The sequence below is a fragment of the Balearica regulorum genome, chromosome Z (assembly GCF_011004875.1).
Source record: "Balearica regulorum gibbericeps isolate bBalReg1 chromosome Z, bBalReg1.pri, whole genome shotgun sequence".
Lineage (NCBI taxonomy): Eukaryota > Metazoa > Chordata > Aves > Gruiformes > Gruidae > Balearica > Balearica regulorum.
This window is the reverse complement of record NC_046220.1, coordinates 8,268,881-8,288,824: the sequence shown is the minus strand read 5'-3', so window position 1 is coordinate 8,288,824 and position 19,944 is coordinate 8,268,881. Positions and strand designations below refer to the sequence as shown.

At 41.0% G+C, this 19,944-nt stretch overlaps 2 protein-coding genes across 4 annotated transcripts in view; one reads left to right on the top strand and one right to left on the bottom strand.

Annotated features, from left to right (window-relative positions):
- Window positions 1-3,022: 3,022 nt before the first annotated feature.
- DHFR (dihydrofolate reductase) lies at window positions 3,023-18,433 on the bottom strand. 2 transcript variants are annotated; one of them, XM_075739478.1, is made up of 6 exons: window positions 18,134-18,433; window positions 17,570-17,619; window positions 15,625-15,730; window positions 14,595-14,721; window positions 6,163-6,278; window positions 3,023-4,507 (listed from the first exon to the last, which is right to left on the bottom strand). In XM_075739478.1, exons 1-6 carry the CDS (start codon window positions 18,217-18,219, stop codon window positions 4,420-4,422), a joined length of 573 nt encoding a protein of 190 aa, XP_075595593.1. In that variant the 5' UTR covers window positions 18,220-18,433; the 3' UTR covers window positions 3,023-4,419. The 2 variants fall into 2 exon arrangements, with proteins under 2 accessions (XP_075595593.1, XP_075595592.1); XM_075739477.1 differs by lacking the exon at window positions 18,134-18,433 and adding an exon at window positions 17,850-17,934.
- MSH3 (mutS homolog 3) overlaps window positions 18,350-19,944 on the top strand; it is a 121,340-nt gene continuing 119,745 nt past the window's right edge. For both annotated transcript variants that reach the window (XM_075739476.1, XM_075739475.1), the window contains exon 1: window positions 18,350-18,627. In XM_075739476.1, the coding sequence (XP_075595591.1) occupies window positions 18,517-18,627 (111 nt within the window). In that variant the 5' untranslated portion in view covers window positions 18,350-18,516. The remainder of the gene's footprint in view (window positions 18,628-19,944) is intronic.

Genomic DNA, 19,944 nt, shown 5'->3' with positions numbered 1-19,944 from the left:
ACTCAATTTAATTGGAGATAAACAGGCAAGTTTTGGCACAAACCCCTTATTCAAGTCACCTGAAAAAAAGTCTTAGAATGTAACCAGGAAAGGACTTTGTCTCACAGCTTGTCTGTTCTTTTTCCAACCATGTCAATTAATCTAATAAAAGACTTCTTGTACAAATTTTGCTTTGACATTATGCAAAAGGAGTCAGAATGATCTGCAGACAGAAAACAGAGGAGAGGAAAAAACCAGTATCACCCCAGAGCCAGCAGAAAGCAAGTCTTTATAATTGAAGACTAAGAAAAATTGGCAGTTTTCCCAGAAGTGTGTGCTGTCCACCAGGAGAAGCAGGAGATCATCAGCCTAGGCACAATGCTAACCCGTGGCCACGGGATGCTGTGGGACATGACTCCTGCTTTCAGATGTAGTGCAGGCACTTCAGGATAGGAACTATAGCTGAGGATTTCAGCATAGCTGACAAAGGCAGTCACACAGACATCCAAATCCTGAAAATCCTTCACTAATTAAGTTCTTTGTCATTGCATCTTACAAGAGCTAAACCCCATGGAAGTTTGAAAGTGTTTCGTTAGTAATTACAGTTACAGAGCAAACTAACACAAGAAACCACATAATCCTTCTAGGAAACATCAATTTTTTTCTCACCTCTCTTTCCCCATTCCCACTCTTGCGCGGGCACCTGTTTCTTCAGAATATTTTTGCGATTTTTTTTGGTCAGTCTACCCTGTCTTGGTAGGCTTCATTCCTGTGGCCCTCCTGGGGAAGAAGAGACAATTAATGCACAACTAAATAATGAAGGAAATATCTCCTAGTTTCGTACTTACCCAAGTTTTGTCACCTCATTTGTCACCCCTAGTCACCTCAATTTCTGCACTGATTAATAACCTGCCCTTCCCACAGCTTCTCCCCTCTCCAGACCAGCTGCTCCCTGTGCATACCTTCCTCTTCTGTTAGCATAGCTTTTAAGCTACTCATAATTAGTTTGGGCTTAGGTTTAAGCCTTTGGCAAATGAGCTGTAGTCTGATGAAGACAATATGGTTGTCTGGTCCCAATTAAGATCTCATGTCAAGTGCTCCTGATGCTCTTCTTATATAACATGCATAAACTACTCATTGTCATTTCCCTCTTTCCTGTTTTCCCCTTGTGTTTTGTATATATATTAATAATACTCTTTGCTAAATTAGGAAACTTGTATTGTTTAGTGTGTACCTTTCTTCTGCATGGATTGCTCTCCATGACTGAGATTTGTCATTGGAATGTTCCCAATTCTGTTCTTGAATACACCGTGGCCTTAATGCTACTGGTGAAGTACTGAAAACATCATCTTTCTACTGTCAAGTGGAAATTACTGTCCACTGTCAGGTAAAAGAGATAATGAGTAGTAGAAAAGCAACAGAAATATTAACAGTTTGTTTTTCACCTCTTATGCAGACCCTCTGTTTTTAGCTATCTTGTTAAAACTAGTATTATCCTTAAAAATTAATTTTTTAATCTGTTTAGAACACTTTGTTCCTGGGAAAGCATGAATGAGGGGGATTAAATTATATCTGTACTATACTTTTCTTGGTGATTGGTAATTATATTGTCACTCATGATGCTATTCATTGCACTTAGCTGCATAGAAGTGGGGAAAAACATGACATTTCCCCCTGTACTAGACATAATGAGAATCTAGGGCTTTTCAAAGAATCATACATCAGTGAAGTACGGGAGTAAACAAAACGTGGGAAAGTTGTATTTGGAACAAAGGATTATTCTTTTTTTTCTTCAAGCCATAGTATAAAATATTTATATTTCCCTTGAGAAATATAATCGGGGAGTTAACAGGTGCAATGCCTAATGCAGGTGAACAACAAACACTTGTTTTGCATCTGTTGCTGCTTCACCCAGTCACCCAGTGAAGCATCACTTTTGAAAAAGGCCCCACACAAACTCCCGCTAACTCTGGCCTTACAAGAAGAAAGTGACCATTTTTCTTCGCTCAGTTTTTGGATGAGGTATCCTTAAGAGGGCAGAGATTTAAAAAAAAATGTGCAAAGTAACCATCCTCCGGAAATAATACACCTGTCAGTAAAGAGTCTTTGTACATGATTCCTGAACTCAGAAATGTCTGTCATTAGGATGAACAAAGTTCCTTTCGACCCAGCTGCAATCCAACGCATTCTAATTCTTGATCGGAATCTGTGTGACACACTGAAAAGGTCTGATGCAAAAGGTGCTGTCCAAATGCAGAGCTTTTATTACAATAAAAAAACCAAAAGAAACAATGAGTCTTTTTGGCAGAGTGGCATACTGAAACTGCACCATTAATGTTCTGAAAAGTTTTGAGTAGGAAACTGCTGTGTTATTTCAAAAGTTGTCATTTCCATGAATCATAAATGGACTTAATTTATTGTAGAATTTGACATATGAACACAGTTAAATCTGGAGGACTAGGTCCACAAAGAGTCAGAACAACTATTTATGTTCCCAGTAGGCTTGTTTGCACCCAAGTTCTTTGTAACCAAAGTGGTCCTACAAAACACTTTAGCTGTATCTCCTGCAACGTATGCTCAGGCAGAAATTTTCTAATGAACATTTCCATCAGGGTCACAACGTAAGCCAACATCACATGAAGTCTTTGCTTCCACTTTTAGTAAATGTCAGTCACCATAAACACAGCTCTTTGCACACCAGCTGTGCAGAGCTTTCAACAGTGACCTGGTTTGTGATACAAACTGGCACGTATTAACTGCTTTTGGGAGGTTATTTTCTCTTGCCAGGGTCACAGTGACTTACATATTTCTAAAAAATAACATCCCTCTGCTAACAGTCTTTTTCTTTCCCTTTCACACTGTGCTGGCAAATTAAAGTTCGGGAGACTTTTTGCCATATTATGCAAGCACGTAACTTTGCTGTTTGAATCTTTATTGACTGATGTAAGGTCAGCGCACACGGAGAAAGATCAAAACAGGAAAGTACTCACATTTTTGAGAATGCAAAAGGAACACAGATAAAACTGAGACAAGCCAGAACAGATGCTGCAAAAATTATCTTTTTAATCAGTTAAAAGTTGTAAATTGCCACGGAAAATTCAAGAGGTCTTCATAGCTGATATCCAAGTGTTTTTCACTTATCGAAGAGGTTTGGTTTTTCAAAAGCAAGCAAAATCAAGGTTTAATCTTCTTAGAAAACCAGGCACCCTTACGCTCCTCTGTACAGTTATGTGTAAAACCTGCTGGTGGCCAGTGCCACCCTCCCTGACATTAGAACACAGAATCCCTCCCTGGAGGCTCTCACTCCGAGGGTGGCAGCTGCAGCAGAAGGAAGCATAGGTGGGCATGGCATGTCCCAGCTCCTCTCCATGGCACTTTGAACGCAGAGTCCTCTGCCGTCTGACAAACTCCCCACAGCGAGAACATAGCAACAAACTAATATTACTGATCATGTCATGGTAACGTTGGCAATAGCACACTTTGGTCAACACTTGGCATTGTATGCCATCTAGAATCACAGTGTTACTACAGTACCGGTATATTGCTCGCTACTCTCATGGAAAATACTACTATACTGGCTGTATTTAACTGAAGAGGAAACAGGACTCAACTATTTGCTTATAATCTGTATTTTACGCCACGCAGAACATTCACCGTCACACTGAGCAACTCACATCTGCACTGGTAACATTTGGAAAGGACATAAGAACCCAGATTCTGTTAAGAAAGCGACGTTTATGTTCTTATAAAGCAAAGTGGCCACGGTTAAACTGACATAGCAACTTTTTTATAAGAGCAACAAGCTTTTACATGGGTGTGAAATTAATTGAAATGTTAAAACTTCTTTATCAGATTAATTTGTAAGTCAGTGTTTTCAGCCAAAAGGCTTCCAGTAGGCTGTCTACCCAGGATAGCTACGATGAGAAGAGAGGACTTCCATGAAGGATCAACATACCCTCAACCACTGCCTGAGACTTCCAGACTCCATTCTCTTCTTATGCTTGCTTACCTTTTCCTCCACACCAGTACATTTTAAATGTATATACCACCGCATCAAACTCAGGAGTTTTGACGCTTTCTCAGTGTTGGATGTTTTGAATACTCAAAACCTTTGTTTAGGTAGAAAGGTTCAGATGCAGTCTAATGCCTTTCATTACTCACGGAATTGTTAGGGATGCTGCCACGGATTGTAAAGATCAGTGCAAGATCTCATGCAATTTTATTTGCACTATTCCTTAGAGGCTTTTTCATGCTGCTGACTTGTATTTCCACTGCAGGGTGGATATTCAGGGTGTGGGGTGTGTTTTTTGGAATCATTCACTGCTGAGGTATTGTACTATCAAGCAGAATATTATCTTAATAGTTTAATATATATTTGCACTCAGTAAGACTTTACGATTTAAAATGCCTGCCCTTACACAGAAGTACAGAAAGCCTCATTTATTGTGCCAAGACAGCTTTTTCGTACACTTCAAATTTGTACTGGATGCCATTCTCTTCTTGGATATCAGCAGGGACACCTGGGTACCTGTAAAGAGGGAGAAGAAAAAGCAAAAGTCAACAAGTAGATAAGAATATCATTATGAGTCACCTGTAATTTATCCAATCAATTACAAAAGAGAGTTGTTTGAAAAAGGAGATGAAAATACCATCTTTACAACAGGTATACTAAGTACAAATTACTTTTAGGGATGTTAACTACTACCAGCAACTTGTATGCACATTTTTCTAAATCAAACAAGCATACTCTGATGCAAAAAAACCCCATCTTTTGGGCTTAATCAAAAAACCCCAACATTTTTATTAAAGCCTCCAACACATTATTTAAAATGTCTGCAAAGGTAGAAGAGATACATAACACTTTTGGGTTTATTTTGCTTTGCTTTTCCTCAGATGGTTTAGAGGAAATTCTAAGGTAAAGGTTTCCTACAAGTCTACGACAGCGTCTTAAAGTAACTAACTGCCACCATGCAAAGTGTTCCTCTATATTCCAGATTTACTAAAACAGTTTTTATTAACACTTTCAAAAATCTCTTCAGCTCCCTATGACAGAATAAATATTTTGTATGAGTAATGTTGACTTTGAGGGAGAAAGAAATTTTAAATTTTATTCGCTAGGTTTTTCTCTATCAGCTTTCCACTTTAGTGAAGGAGTTATCTGCTATTTTACAAATTCATGTTTTAAGGCCAAATTCTGATTTCAGTACACCTGCCAAAACCAATGTATACCTGAGAAACAGCCAAGAGGGAGAGAGGGGAACTTTGAGTAAGGCATCAGGATACTAAAGTGGGCTCATGATATGGCACAGCACAGTTCAGAACACGTTAGAGTTGGAAAAGGTGACTTGTCCTCCCCACTCACCGTGCTTGTCTCTCCCACATCTTTTTTTCCTGCCCCTACCTATGCTCCCCCACTTCAGTGCTAATCCATTCCTGTGCCCCGTGCAGAGAGCTTGACTTGCCATACATTCTGTTCCTTCCACTGCTGGTCTGTAACTGGCTGGCAACCAAAATGAGAGTAGCAAGAGGAAAAGGTCCCTTCCTTGCTGGTTTTTGAGGCAAACATTTGAATTTTTGCCACCTCCCTACTGCCTGTTGGATGTAATCTTGTTGGAGAGGACAAAAAAGTATGACTGCAATATGACAAGGACAACATAGAAGAAACCACAGTGAATGACAGAAATGTACAGTGCTATACTTGTTCCTGCTAAATTTGTTAGGAAGAAGCAGTTTTCTCAAGAGAAAGGAATAATCTTAGAAATCTATAAAGGCTCAACCCTCCCTGCTCAAACCCATTTAATTTATCTTTGGCAATTTATCAGAGACATTCAGAGGTTAAATACCATTGACTAACAACATACTGAGAGTTATGAAGCTTAGTAAATATTTGAGTAATTCTAAAATGAGAAACAATAAGAAAGTTACTTTTCAAGCAAATCAACAAATGCAGTTCTTTACAGTAAAGATTATGGGAAGGTTGAAGAACACAGCAAGTTCAAACAATCCCTCTGTGCTGAGTGTGGTGCAATTCCAGGTTCTAAGTCAAATATGACTCTGGGGAAAAATACAGTGAAAAGCACCTCCAACTCAAAACAAAAGACGGCTTTAATAGGACCCTTACACACTCAAACTAGATTAAGTCTTCCATCTGAGCACAAGACTAGTATGCATCTTGATACTTACTCTGTGAGAAGTTTGTAGTCTTTGTAGTCGATTTCTGGGAAAAATGTGTCACTTTCAAATTCCTGCAAAATTCTTGTCACAAATAACCTATGATTAATTGGCTTCTCCATTGCTGCCTTTAAAAACAATAGAAATGATTAAAATGAAGTTCTTCCCTTTAAAACAGCTCAACCATGCATGACGTAGTGTTGTTTATTAACATTTTTAATATTCTTGTTTTATAACACTTTTGAAGTCTGTCAGATAATACCAAGTACAAGTTATTATTTGAAATACTAGCTTTGTTGACCAACTCTCCAAATTCTTGTTCTGCCTGCACCAACCATCACCATGGCAGCATTCAAAAAGAACCAACAGACAGAAGTCTCAGCATTATTCCCTACTTGTACAATGCATGCCAGATATGTTACCTAAAACCGAAACTCAATTACTATTTTATATATTATGGGATTTAAGCAAACCAGTGAAAATTGAACTCTAAAATTCCTCTTTTGGACTCTGCCCAAGAGCATTTTCTAAAGGGCTAATTTCATCTTGTGCCAGTTCCACCTGGAAACTGGCAGCAATACCTATTCCCAAAGCTTGCAGCATCTGATAGAAATTAAGGAAAAATTATGAGTAGTCCTGTGAGAAGAAAGGAGCAGTATGGCCTAGTCTCAGCAAGCAATTTCTGAATCACACCTCTTTGAAAGACAGAGAGCTTTAAGTGGTGGGAGAGGCCCACACCTCAAGGTAATTAGTTCCAATGTTTCATTAATATCGCTGCTAAGGATTTATAATGCAGTTTTACTCTGCATTAGTTTTCAATTCCAGTGATCAAATTATCTATCAGTTTAACTGACTTAAAGTTTGATCCTTGGATTATGGCAAACTGATAATATGTATTGAAAGTTATATAGCAACAACATCAAAGAAAGTTTCCAAGCTCCTTACATGAAAAAAGTTATGAAGACACCTGTTAGGTGAGTTCCTCACCAACGAAGTCACACAAACTCAGGAGTTAAAAAAAAGAAGTTTTATCTCCAGATCAGACTGAAAAGTCACCTCTTCCAGATTTTCTTGGCATTAAACTAAATAACTCATTAAAAGCTATACTGGTGCCAGGTTACAATATATTTTTGAAAAGCTTACAGCTGTTTCTTCCCTTGCCTTAAATTGGCAATGAGCAATGTTCTTTGTTAAAGGTGATTCACCGTGCAGCATGCTGTTAGGTACCACTTTGACAAGTACAGGAACCAAGTAATAGCAAATTTCATCCAATAAAATTAATTGGTATCACTGCTGAGAAAGTTTCGAGAAAAGCTGCTCTATTGCTACAGAACGGCTTAAAAGGGAAGGGGTAAGTTACAGCATAGCAGCATCCAACAGCATTGAACGGGTGTTCATCTAGTTTGTATACAAATATCACATTTTTTCTTTCTCTAAATAAGGGTGGGAGGTAAGAGGAGAAACATGCACCTACAGAATGACAGAAGAATTATCTGCTTTAAAATAAAATCATAGCATGTTCTGTAAACAGAGATACCGTGTTCTGTAAACAGAGATACTCCTGTTTTGTAGTAGAGGAATAAAACAACTTCCTATCCAGCTCTAAGGGAATTCAGCTTCAGCAAGAACTCTGTACCACCAAGGCAGGTCAGGGAAGAGCGTAGGGAGTGACTGATGACAGATGTTGCACAGAAAGCTGAACTTGGCACAAAAGGGACTGGAGGGTGACCTCCACTCTAGATAAATGGTTGCATTAGTTGAGTGAACCAACCAGCTGTTTTGTTTGTCCCCAAGTTAATAAAGTAAGTGCAAATGCTTCCAGAGTTAGCCAGACCAGCTCTGGAGGTCTGTGTGTGTACGTGGCCCATGAAAACCGAACAACAAACAAAAAGAACTTTGGGAAGAGAAACAGACTTGAGCTGGTTTCAGCCCACATATCCCTTGTCAGCAGCTGGGAATGCCCAGCGTCATGACAGTGAGCATATTACAGCGACAGGCAAGGAGAAACACATTTGTAAAGTGACTGAACTTTATATTTCAGTTGCTCTACTCTGTTAAGTCTAATTTTCACTTGTATTGGGATTTAAGTATACATAGTTGGATCACATCATGGGCTGGCATCCTGACCTGGCCTTGGCCTGTCCCCATGGCCCCATGTAATCATCCCAGGGCTATGTCTGACTCCGGTTACCATCACGGGGGCCTAATCCCACCCTGTGGACCTGCCTCATCACCATGAGACCTGGCTGGCGAGGCCCGTCATGCCAGTCAGGTTATTGCCCATGGGTCCCAGGTCCTGTCCTTTTGGGAACACCTAGTCCTCCATGTTCCCTGACAGTAACTTCAGAAAACTGCAGATAAGTAGATTTTGTTTCAAACATGAAACTTTCCATGTGTGGACTCTCTAAAAGGAACCTGAGGACTGGACTCTGATACCACCTCTGCAAACTACTGCTACAGACCTGGCAGGATGGGGAAGGAGCTTTATCACAACTCGGGCATTTTCGTGAGGATTAAGGTAGTTCATCACTGACATTCAATTGACTCTTGCCCTGTCCAGCCCACTCCTACAAGTTTCACCACCTCTGTTTGGTACGGAAGACAAATTACAGGATGCACAGTGCTGATTTGACAGAATGCTGACATACTTACTCTGAATTTAATCAAGAAAATATACATTTTGCTTATTTAATGAACAGAATAGAGTGAATATGACTTGGTTTTAATATAACATATACATAATACAAAGGTATAGATGTAAATTATCTTGAACATTTAAACAGAATGTGCAGTAACTAAATATATTTCTAGTGATAAGTAGGACTTCAGTACTGCCTTTTTTGTTTCTGCATATTTTTTAAGTGTGAGGATAATACATGTGATGGAAAAGATAGATAGTGAAAGACGACTTGGAAATAATTGTACCAGGGCAGGAGGAAATTTCTAAAACAAAATTATGATGTCCCTCACGTTATGCTTCTGTAAATTTGAAAAATCTTCATCCTCACTCCACGGTCATTATGTTACTCTCACTCCATTGTCACACTGGGTCACAAAGCCATTCTTGGTATGATTTTAATTTACTGTGTTTTTCCCTCATAATCCAATCAGTTATCCTTGGACTATATTTGTACCTGCACTGGTTTCCCTGGGGAGCTGCATATGTGTTTACTCTCCACACAGGCTCACCTCCTTTGTAGCAGCCACTGAACCTTTTAAGATACTACAGTCTGATGCAACAGGGAAAATCAGTGCTGATTTTCAGTTCACATTAAAGCACAGCCTATTAAAACAGTGACTGTTCATCTCTCAGAAACACCAGAACCTCAAGCAGAGATGGCTTTCCACAAGAGAGGGAGGACAGGAGAGCTGAGTGTCAGGATTATTATCCCAGGTACATCAACCCTATATGTGAACCAGAGTCCTTTATTACTCACACGTCTCTTCATAAACCTGTGAAAAGATTTTAGCATACCCTCATCTTTTTGCTCACTTCCAAGAAATTCTTCACAGGCCTGCCTCTGAAGCACAAAGCAAAAAAGGAGATGACCTAAGGATCATCTTCCCAATAATTTCCAGCTGCATTGGACTGACAGCCATACAAGATTAGATTATATCTGCACATGACTCGAATTAGTTTCTCTTTGTAGAACACAGGTTAAAACAGCTCTGCAACAAAGAATAGCTGTGTATTACAAGTAGTTTCAGAAGTATTATATGGAAAATTAATCTTTTATAGATCCAATCACCAAACCACTGTAAACTAGCGGGCTTAGCAACCAATTGCTATAGAAGGGACCAATTATTTCTAGTAATTTAAAGATTCACAGGTTTTAGGACACACACACTGCTTCTGCTTTCTCATCTTCTACTGATTACACAAAATAAGTAAAACAGCCAAAGTAACTATGTAAGGCACTTATTTTTCAAGTGTCTTTCTAGACAACAACATTGCCCATTCAAACAAAATATGAAAACACTAAAAAGAGAAAATTTCAGAATAAACAGTCTGTGTATTTGCATTATGTTTTTCAACCCTCAACATGTATTGGATCATATATGCAAGCTGCATTTTGAAGCCACAAGAGAATAAAAAAAAATACATTAAAAAAAATCTGACTCCTGAAGATCTCACAAAGTTCTAGTTCTTACCTAGGCAGAAGGACTTGCCTAAGTTAAACTTTAGCTGTTAGGATAGTTGCAGTGATAACCAGGGGAATCAACAGCTTTAAAACTCCTTCCTTCCCACACTGCTAGGACTCAGCTTAGCAAGGTAGGGCACAGCCTTACTTCCCAAGGCGCTAAGGCTAAGCCTAGTAAGGGAAGACACGCTGTGGTAGCTCCCACCGCTAGTTCTCTGCTAGGGACAAAGGCAAATCCAACAAAATTCTTCTATGACCATTATCAAAAAGCCTGACCATTTTGCCCTTGCAGAAACAGATACACTTTAGTCACTAGACTTTTCCATGTGTTAGTCTTAAAGGAGGGTCATTTAAATAATTTCCTCTATGATCTCTGCAAGCATCTTCGAAAAAGAACTTAAAAGCAGCAGTTTTTCATAGCTGCATGATTTGTGTCTGCAGCTGACTCATATATTAACCTTTTTTTTTCCCAGAGGAATGTCAAATCAGTATGTTTGTTCACAAGAACAAGCACACTCCTAAGCAAGCTTTTTGTAATAACACTATGACACCTTTCCTTCCACATTAAAAATTCTCAGAGTTTATTTTGAAGACTGTACTAGAAAAGCTGGGTATGTCCCTCTCAAGCCTTTGAAAGTATAAAGATGCTAAATAAAAGACAATTCTTGAACTTTTAAAAGAAATTATTAGTTAATCCACTAGTCCATTGCAAATGGAGCAGAACACTGCTTTGGACCTGCAGTGTGACATCCTCCATGTCAAGAGCATCACGCAGCTCAGAGGAGCCTGGTCCTTGCAGCATGTTCTTTGAGACCACTGTTTGAAGGGAGCAACAGCACTGCAACCTGCAAGAGTGGAGCATGTGAACATGGAAAAACAAGATGTCTGTGTAGCTCCACTGTAAGTGGATCTCAGTCCTCGGTCACATCTCAGACTGAATGCAACACTTCAAAAATGTGGTAACATACACGTTAGTTTCTGTTCCAACAGGTACCCAGCTCAAACTCACTTAGTCTTATATGCAGGGAAGGCAGAAAAATTACTATTATATCTCTTACAGTTTACAGAAATTCAGACATACTAAAATGTAATCTTTAAAATGTGTATTTTAGTATAAGCTAGTGAAGTTTTGGCAGCATTGAAAAATTCACAATTAAAACTAGTGACTCAAATTGTTAATACTTCTCTCTTTTAAAGAAGTGATCCTATGGTACAGCAAAGATTTGAAGCTTAGCAAATGTGGCATTCAGAACCTACCCAGGGCATTCAGAACCTAGTGAAGCTTATACCCTTAGTCAAGAAACTCTATTTAAGAGGGTAATGAATCATCTGCAAGAGACTTGCTGCACTAAATATGAATAGCAACTTCATAATTCAGTAATTTTGAAGAATGAAAGGGGGTAGATTACCAAATGCAGTATGTCAAATACTATACATAGGAAGACACCTGAGCATGAACATTACATAAAATTTTCACTTGGAGATTACTGGAAATTTAATTTTCCATCTCAAGCCTCTTTGTTGAAGAATTTCCCCAAACGCTATTTGTCACCAGCATCTATATTCTGTTATGGCCAGCCTAGATATTAACTAAACAGCAAAAATAACAAAACTTCGTACGAAAGAACTTTTTGTTCTGTTACAAAATTACAAGTTTCTTATCCAAATTTAATACACAAATATAATTCTGTACTTCAGCAATGTGACCTTGAGCATAATTGTTTGCTTCTGTGGCACTGAGAAAGCAACAAGCTGAGTAAGAATATATAAATTAGAAGAAACAATTTTAAATGTTCAAGATGCTGTAGGAAAAAACTTTTATCAAGGTGAAAACCTGTTTGACATATAGCCTGTTTTGGTGTTACTAAAAAGGCCTTGGTTATGAGGACCTGAGTCATAAATTTTTCAATTATTTTCCTTTTTTTAAGTTTTGTTGCTAGGTTTTGTTTGGGTTTTGGGGTTTTTCTTCCACTGGTAGGTTCACTGTTAGGGATTTGTGCTTGGTTATTTTTACAAAGCAAGATTTATATTAAACACTCTACAAATAACATATCATAATACCATACTATCCACCTAAGTAAATCTACACCTGGTTTTTTCTGTTTGTTTTTTAAGTCCCTGTTTAATATTTGGGGATGTGCTGGACTTGCAGTTCCCATGCCTAGTAAAATCTGAATATTGTTTTTAATCAGTTTAAAACACACAGTTTAAATCCAGTTAAAAGAGACTGATCTACTGAGCAGACTCCCTTAGGATCTCCAGGTAGTGCTGTTTCTCAAAGCTAAGACCTGAACCTCTCACTTGAGTGACAATACCTCCACACAGAGTGCATCTACATTAGTATCTTAACTCAGAACAGAAACATGGTTTTGAAATGAGTATTCCAATTGCCCCACTCACAATACTTTGCAAACTAAACGTTTCACTGAGGAGCAGTCTTCATGTGCGTGAACTAAATTTCTTGGGGATGAAACCAAGCCAGAAAATCTGTTCCAGGAACAGGTCTGATAAGCTCTAACAGCTAATAGGGATTCAAGGGTCAGAACCAATGACTGACTCACCACCACAAGCTTTCCAGCACACAGCAAGCACTCATGAGCCAGCAGACAGCTCTCAAAACATTAAGTGCTCATGCAAAATTATGGAGTGCCTCTCATGACGCATAATGGCTTCGTAATTGCTGTGACCTACTGGCCACTGCTGGGCTGCTCCATTCATTCCTCATCCGTATAATCAATAACAACATCAACTCCTTCCAGAACTCAGGAGATCCAGAAGAGTGCAGAAGATCCAGTACGGTGTCACACTGAGATCCAAAGAAATGAAACTTGTAAACCTGTGCTGTGAGAAATCCGAAAGCCTTCCTGGAGGCACACTACTACCTTGTGGCTATATCAGATTGCAAAGCTGATGAGGTGATCAGTGTCAAATCAAATTTTAGAAAATGAAGGCTGCACAAGGGTTTTGAACCCTCAGTGGACTCAGAGAACAGTTTTCAATCTTTTCTGCTCTCACTTCCAAATACTAATACTCTACTCAGCTCTCCCTGTCCCCACCAAGATCCCTACTGTTTAGTTGCTTTGCCTTTTCCCATTGCAGAGGTCAAGGCCCAGAAGAGACAGTTTCCCTGAGTATGCTGCTGAATACAGCATGAATGTAACCTACATGAAGACCTGGATGGCCACCCTGTTCAGAGCTCACCTTTCTCTGTTCTTCACAGGACCTGAGGAAGCTTATGCCAATACTCCCACCACCCTGGAGCGAACTGTATCCTTCAGAACCCAGGGGCAGTGGGCAAGACAGCCATAAGAAATAGACAGCTGAACTGTGTCCTTATAAATGTTCAGACACTGTCAGGCTTGCTCCTCTCTCCCCTGCAGTTATATGAGGAAGAGGCTGTATATAAGGAAGAGGTTGTAAACAGCAGCAGTCCCTTGCCTCCATCCCATCCCTTGGCCCTCTACTGCTGAGGGCAGCATCCTGTCCTGAAATGCCACCATGGAGCACATACTCTAGCACCTTTGCTTGCCTCAGTTCTTAGCGGCAGAGCAGGGCACAGGAGCCATCCGTACTTGAGACTGAGAGACAGGCTGGACACCTGCATCCCAAAGAGTGCCCTTCTACACTCAGGCAGATGGATACACGCTCCACCTTGGCACAACTCTCTACATTAGGATAAGCCAGGCTTGTGTTTCAGCATGGTATCTGGGCAGGGCAGCATGAGGCACAGAGGGGATGCAGTATTTCAGATAAAGTAGGTGTTTAAACATCTTTAATGACCCTGTGCAGAAAGAAGGTGCCAGCATCCCTTTTCAGTCTGAGGTTCTTTGGAAACCTGAAACATGTGTGAATATGCCTCGGTTCATGGGCTACCCTTTGTAACCCTTCTGGCTTGCTACCCTGGGTCTGGAACCTGTCTGGAATGTGGGTGCTGCCCAGAGGAAAACAGTTCTACATTTTTTTTGTATTTATTGCTGACACCACCACATGCCAGCTCTTTTAAAATCCTTTTTTTCCCCACATCCTCTACAGAGTCAGTTTACTATCATCTCAGTAAAATAAACCTAATAATATGGGTCTTGGTGTAAAAACCTAACAATTTAGATTTTTAAGAAAAGCTGTCAAAAGCACAATGACTGTATGACACTGGACCATTAGCAAGAGTGATATTTGGTTACTTGGACAGGTATTTTAAACTTGTGAGTTGAAATTTTACTCTCCAAGACTTGTTCTGTTACAATCATTGGAGTTTGCTGGGTTGCATGAAGGAAAACGAGTAATTTAGGAATACCCTGAATGTACCTTGTAAACTGAAGTGCCTCCGATGATCCAAACCATGTCTACTTTCCTGTTCAACTCTGGTGAATCCAGAAGAGCTAAAGCATCATCCAGACTTTTGGAAAGATAATGTGCTCCTTTTGGGGTTTCCCTAGAAAAAGCAAAGTTTTATTATTAAATAATTAAAAGAACAGTCATCATGATAATAAATACAATCTAGACATACAATGTGTTTTGCTGAATTCACAAATTACTAAATGTTTCACATTAATTAATTACTTTGAAATCCCTATTATTGCTAAACTATGTTAGAACTCTCATCTGACTGCAGGATTGTTCAATAAATCACAATTTAATCATAACTGTGACTTAAGAGGCACTATAAATTAAAGATCTGAAATTTCATATGTTTTTAAAAAAGCATAACAGAGAAGTTTAGAGATCTATAAAATTAAATATAGATTTCTACTTGAATTCTAGAACATTAATATTTCATTCAATAAAACTAGTCAAAAAGCCCCTATCCCCTGCCCTCCCCATATTTAGCCCAAAACCCACCAACATCCTCCAAAGCAATAAAGCATTATAAGCGGACATTTTATTTCAAGAATATTTGGATGACTGTAGGTGATGCATTCAAGAAGAGAGGTCTGAAAAAAGACAGTTCTTGTTTCCTAAATGCTAATAAACATAACCTTAAAAAAAAAATGGAATAACAGCCACCAATCTAACCAGGAACTACAGAAACAGTTAAATACATAAGCCAGAAAGACTACTGACAATTGTCAGATGGTTTGTGTGTAGAGCTAGGACTAGTATTTATTATGCAAAGTAATGACAATTATCTTGTGAACTAATTAAAAAATAAAAGAAATAAAAATAATAATTCAAAAATTAAAGGTAAAGTAGTGATATCACTCAGAACCAACATCCGAGATGCTTCCTAACCAGATATCAAAATTGTTACATTTAGAATTACTTTAGGATGTATTTCTACACGTATTTTTGAGTATAGACTTATTTGTTTTACAAGCTTATTGCTCATCATACATACTTGAGGTCCCTGCTGAGCACTATATTAATTCTGTCTTTTAAAGGACGATTCTTCTCAGGAATGGAGAACCAGGTCTTTCTACCCATTATCAGTGCATTCTGTTTACCTGAAGAAGAGAGAAAACACTTATTTAAAGGGGTTTGTTGCTCTGTCCCAATTTGTTTTGGTTCTTCAGTGACATCTACTGGATTTTCCCTTTCCCTTTGGAAGTCCATTTCAGCAGTTAACAAAAGCACAAGCTTAGCGTCCGATTCTCAAATTAGTCATATGCACAGAGGAACATGTCTGTGGCCTCAAAGCCTTGGCAGGCAGTTGACATCAAAGTAGTCTTATGCACACCTATAAACTTACAATTGAAAGAACATCAAAAAAGGCATGTCATTGCTCATTACATGTATTATAGGGCGACTGGCTCTGTCACAGTTACAGGGCAAAATTAAGCTTCGTGTGTGAGACCAACTCATACCCTCAAAAGAGTCCTCTTTGTCTGAAAAAACATCATGGTTCTCTTTATAAATCCGAGCAGCATACAGTAATCGACTTTGTGCTTGCATGTTCCATCACTCAAGTTATATACTCAGGAAAAATTGCCAGCTTTGAGTGTTATTTTAAAAAAGAAAAAAAAAAACCCAAACCAGTCACATAAAAGGATAACTTTTAGGAACAGAACCAGCCAAACTGAATCCAAAGCAGAAGTGCAACAGCTGTTCAATCATATAGAATTCACTGGCAAGTATCATTTCTGACCAAACCCAAACATTCATAACGTATCTCTTATTATGCCCTACTAAGAAGAGGGTTTCTCTTTATGACCAAATGGAGTTGTCAGAGAAATGAACACAGAGGCTGAGACTCACAAAAGGTAAGAGGAAGTCTTTTACAGTGCTACACAGCATGAGGGATTTTAGACAAAAGAAAATAGTATTTGTGCACAGCTATCTGCCCTGCTTCTTGATATGAGAGAGGCTGGATCTACTAGATCACACCTGAGAGCCAATGCTCCAGTTGTTTATCAGCACTGTCTAAAGACCTTTTTCCTGCAGGTAAGCTTCACGAGCAAATTTCCAAGACACATACTGTAGTGTCAGTTTAGATATGTTAGCACAGACCACTAGCACCACCGCTGAAGGAAACATCCAACGTCTGAAAAATATATGTATTTTCTTACTACAGATTCACTCTGGGATGCCTGCAGGGCCAGAACACAGATTTGTCTAGACCTATAGCTAATTTACAGCAGTGACCAGTGTAGGTATGCAAGCAGACTAAAAGCAAGATCAGGTGATGCTTTTCCATCGTATTCTTCCCACTTTAAAACAGCAGTGACACTGACTTTTTTGAGCCAATGATGATATCCCTGCTGTGAAGATTTATGGCAGCATAATGCATATGGCTGCAGTACTGTTGCTGCACATTATCATCACAGTTAGGGTCTTCTGGCATATTGGGATGGCTCAGCACTCAGAAAATCAAGCAAAATTACTGTCACAAGGGTCAGAGGGATGGAACAAATAGCCAAGGCTAAGCTACAAGCAAACAAGTTAGATAAGCTAATACAGTCTGAAAAAAACCTCTGCTAATTAATCAGCATAGAAAAACCTTTCCATTTTTAATTTATTCAAGGTTGGAGTTGTAGGTAAAGACAGTTAGATGATGTTTTCTACTGTTGGGGAAACAGGACTTTGAAATTCTTTTTATTTACAATTCACCTGCAGCCCAGAAAAAACTGATTCACCCCCAGTTTCTTTATCTAACTGGAACAGTCTGCCGATGATGTATTTACAAAGGGGTAAAATGCTTGGGAGGGTGGAGAAGGGCAGGCTGTTTGCAGAAGCAGGACTTTAAAGTCAGGGAAAAGTAAAATTATCAGTCTTTTCCGTGACTGATACCACACAAACAAATTTTATTAAGTAGAGGAAGACCTCGGCAACAACCACTGTGTTACCTTCCACATGGGATGTGCTAGTCATTCTCTGGAAGTATTTGTACTCATTCCTGGCAAGAAAACAAGAAGAGCGTTACAACGTGGTTTAGGAATAAGCTACATTTCTCTAACCGGGGGAAAAAAAAAAAAAACAAAACAAACAAACAAAAAAACCCCCCAAATCCCCCAAAACAAATAAACACACGAAAACATAACGCAAGTGCCTCCTCCCGGGGAGTAGAGGCTGGACGGGGCCCGGACCCAAGACCTTTGGCCCAGGTCTGCCTGCAGCAGAGATAACCTACGGCCTGGAGCCTGCCGACGCGCCTCCCCGCGCCCGTCGGGGCTCCCAGACACGGCCGCGGGGCCCGGCAGCCATTGCCCCGGCCGCGGTTCCGCCAAGCTCCACAGCGGGCACTTTCCCGCCCTGTTGAACATCGCCCTCCCCGACTACAACTCCCAGCGTGCAGCGCGGCGGGCTCTCCGCCGGCGGGTAGTCCAGACCCGCGCGCTGCGTGCTGGGAGTTGCAGTCCGCCCGCGCGCCCGCCGCTCCGGCGGGAAGAATACCGCCAGACCCGCGGTACCTCAGCGGCGGCCAGGGCAAGCTGCCGTCCTTCCCGATGCCCATGTTCTGGCACACGGCCACGATGGAGTTGAGCAAGCCCACCATGACGCCCACCACCGCCTCCCGCCGCACCCGACTTCAGGGCGAGCGAGCGAGCGAGCGAGCGCGCAGCAGCGGGGCGGAGCGGAGCGGAGCGGCGTGAGGAGGCGGTGGCAGCGGCAGGGCTCCCCCGGCCGCGGGCGGCGGAGGGCTGAGGCGTGAGGTTGGAGGGAGCGCCGTCGCACCCGCAAGCGGAGGCGCTTCCCCCGCGGCCCCGCCCTTCGCGCCGGCGCATGCGGCGAGGAAGGTGGTGCTGGTGCCCGCTGCCTCGGAGCGGGGTCGGCCATCGCAGCCGCAGTCGCCATGCCGCGGGGGCGGCGGCGGGAGCGCGGCGGCGGGGGGCAGCAGCTGGTGCTAAGCAGGTTCTTCAGAGCGGCGGGGAGCGGCGAGGAGCAGGGTGCCGCCCGGCAGACGGTGCGCCTGGGGCGGCGGCGGTTGGGGCTCAGGGCGCCTGGAGGGCGCGGGCCGGGCCGCAGCGGCCATGGGGGAACTCTTTCGGTGGTGGCTGAGGGCCCTCGGGCCTGTTTGGTTACCCTGTGTCAGAAAGTCACGTCGGAAAGGATCGCCAGAGCTGGCCACGGCCCCGGTGCACGGAGAGGCGCCCTGCAGCTGCCTGGCCAACGGGCAGGGCCTTCCAGTCACCAGTGCTTGGTGGAGCATCTTTGTGTTGTGTAACACAGGGTAGTAATACATAGTTTTTCAGGAAACAGCCAGGATATGCCCGTTTTGTAGGATCTGAAGCTTGACATGGGTATGGTGAGCTTGGCAAAGGCAATGTGCCAGTTTGTGTCAGAGGGGCTTTGCTTCCTTGCAATATTGTTGGACCTTCTAGCACAGGTTCTGCCTTCTGGCATGCAATGGGTTGAAGTTGTGGGTTGAAGTTGTGGCCCAGATCATGAAGTCTGGACGACTAAGAGTCTGCTATTAGTGCAAAGCCAAGAGGGCGTGCAGTGACCCAGGAACTTCTCCATGTCGCTGCTGGGAAAAAAAATTGCTGTCTCTCAGCAGCTGCATTTCATTATGAGTTTATATTTTCCAGTCTTCCTGTAGTTAATGCTTCTAGCCCTTTTTGACCCCAGAAGGGAGTATGTTTTTTTCACCTCTGTTTCAAGTCAACCTTTTTTGTTATCTTTGGTCCAAATTTATTTTGAAAGGTGTGATTACCACTTTCTGTCCATGTAGAAATACTGCTTCTTAATTAGTCATAATCTGTTGGTATATAATAGTGGACATGGAAGGGAAGCTCTTCGCCACTCATGTGGGCTGTGTGTATGGATACATTATGTAGAGGTTATAGGCTTAGTTGCTGAGGATGGAGTTCCTGCTTAGTTATAAGAAGATTGAATTTCCTTGCTCATACACTTAAACCATCTGAGATTACCGTATGCAATGTGGATGCAAGCTGCTAAAAGCACCTGTTCAATGTTTATATCTGCAAGGTGAAGTGATGGTATGTTTATACGTTGTTGCAGTTGCAAGTTACTTCTTTATATTTGGTCATACTTCTTGCATTCTGTCAAACAGAATATATAGATAATGAAACAGCATAAATCGATGAAGTTTCTGTTTACAAAGTGTTAAAAGTGTGTGTGCCAAAAGTCATGTAAGGAGCAGTAGTTGAAAGTACTGTATTCCATACAAATGCAGGATGATTCTAGCTAGGTGTTTACAGATAGTGTAGGAAAATCTTTTAAGTCTGGATTGATGCTTCCAGGGTGGTGTGGAGAAGAT

What these genes read in the sequence shown, in the direction of transcription:
- DHFR (XM_075739478.1), bottom strand. Translation starts at nt 18,219, where the DNA reads ATGGTGGGCTTGCTCAACTCCATCGTGGCCGTGTGCCAGAACATGGGC. An exon ending in TAGCACATCCCATGTGGAAG is followed by an intron (nt 15,731 to 17,569) that starts GTAACACAGTGG and finishes TCTCTTCTTCAG; the next exon opens with GTAAACAGAATGCACTGATA. An exon ending in GACTACAAACTTCTCACAGA is followed by an intron (nt 4,508 to 6,162) that starts GTAAGTATCAAG and finishes CCCTCTTTACAG; the next exon opens with GTACCCAGGTGTCCCTGCTG.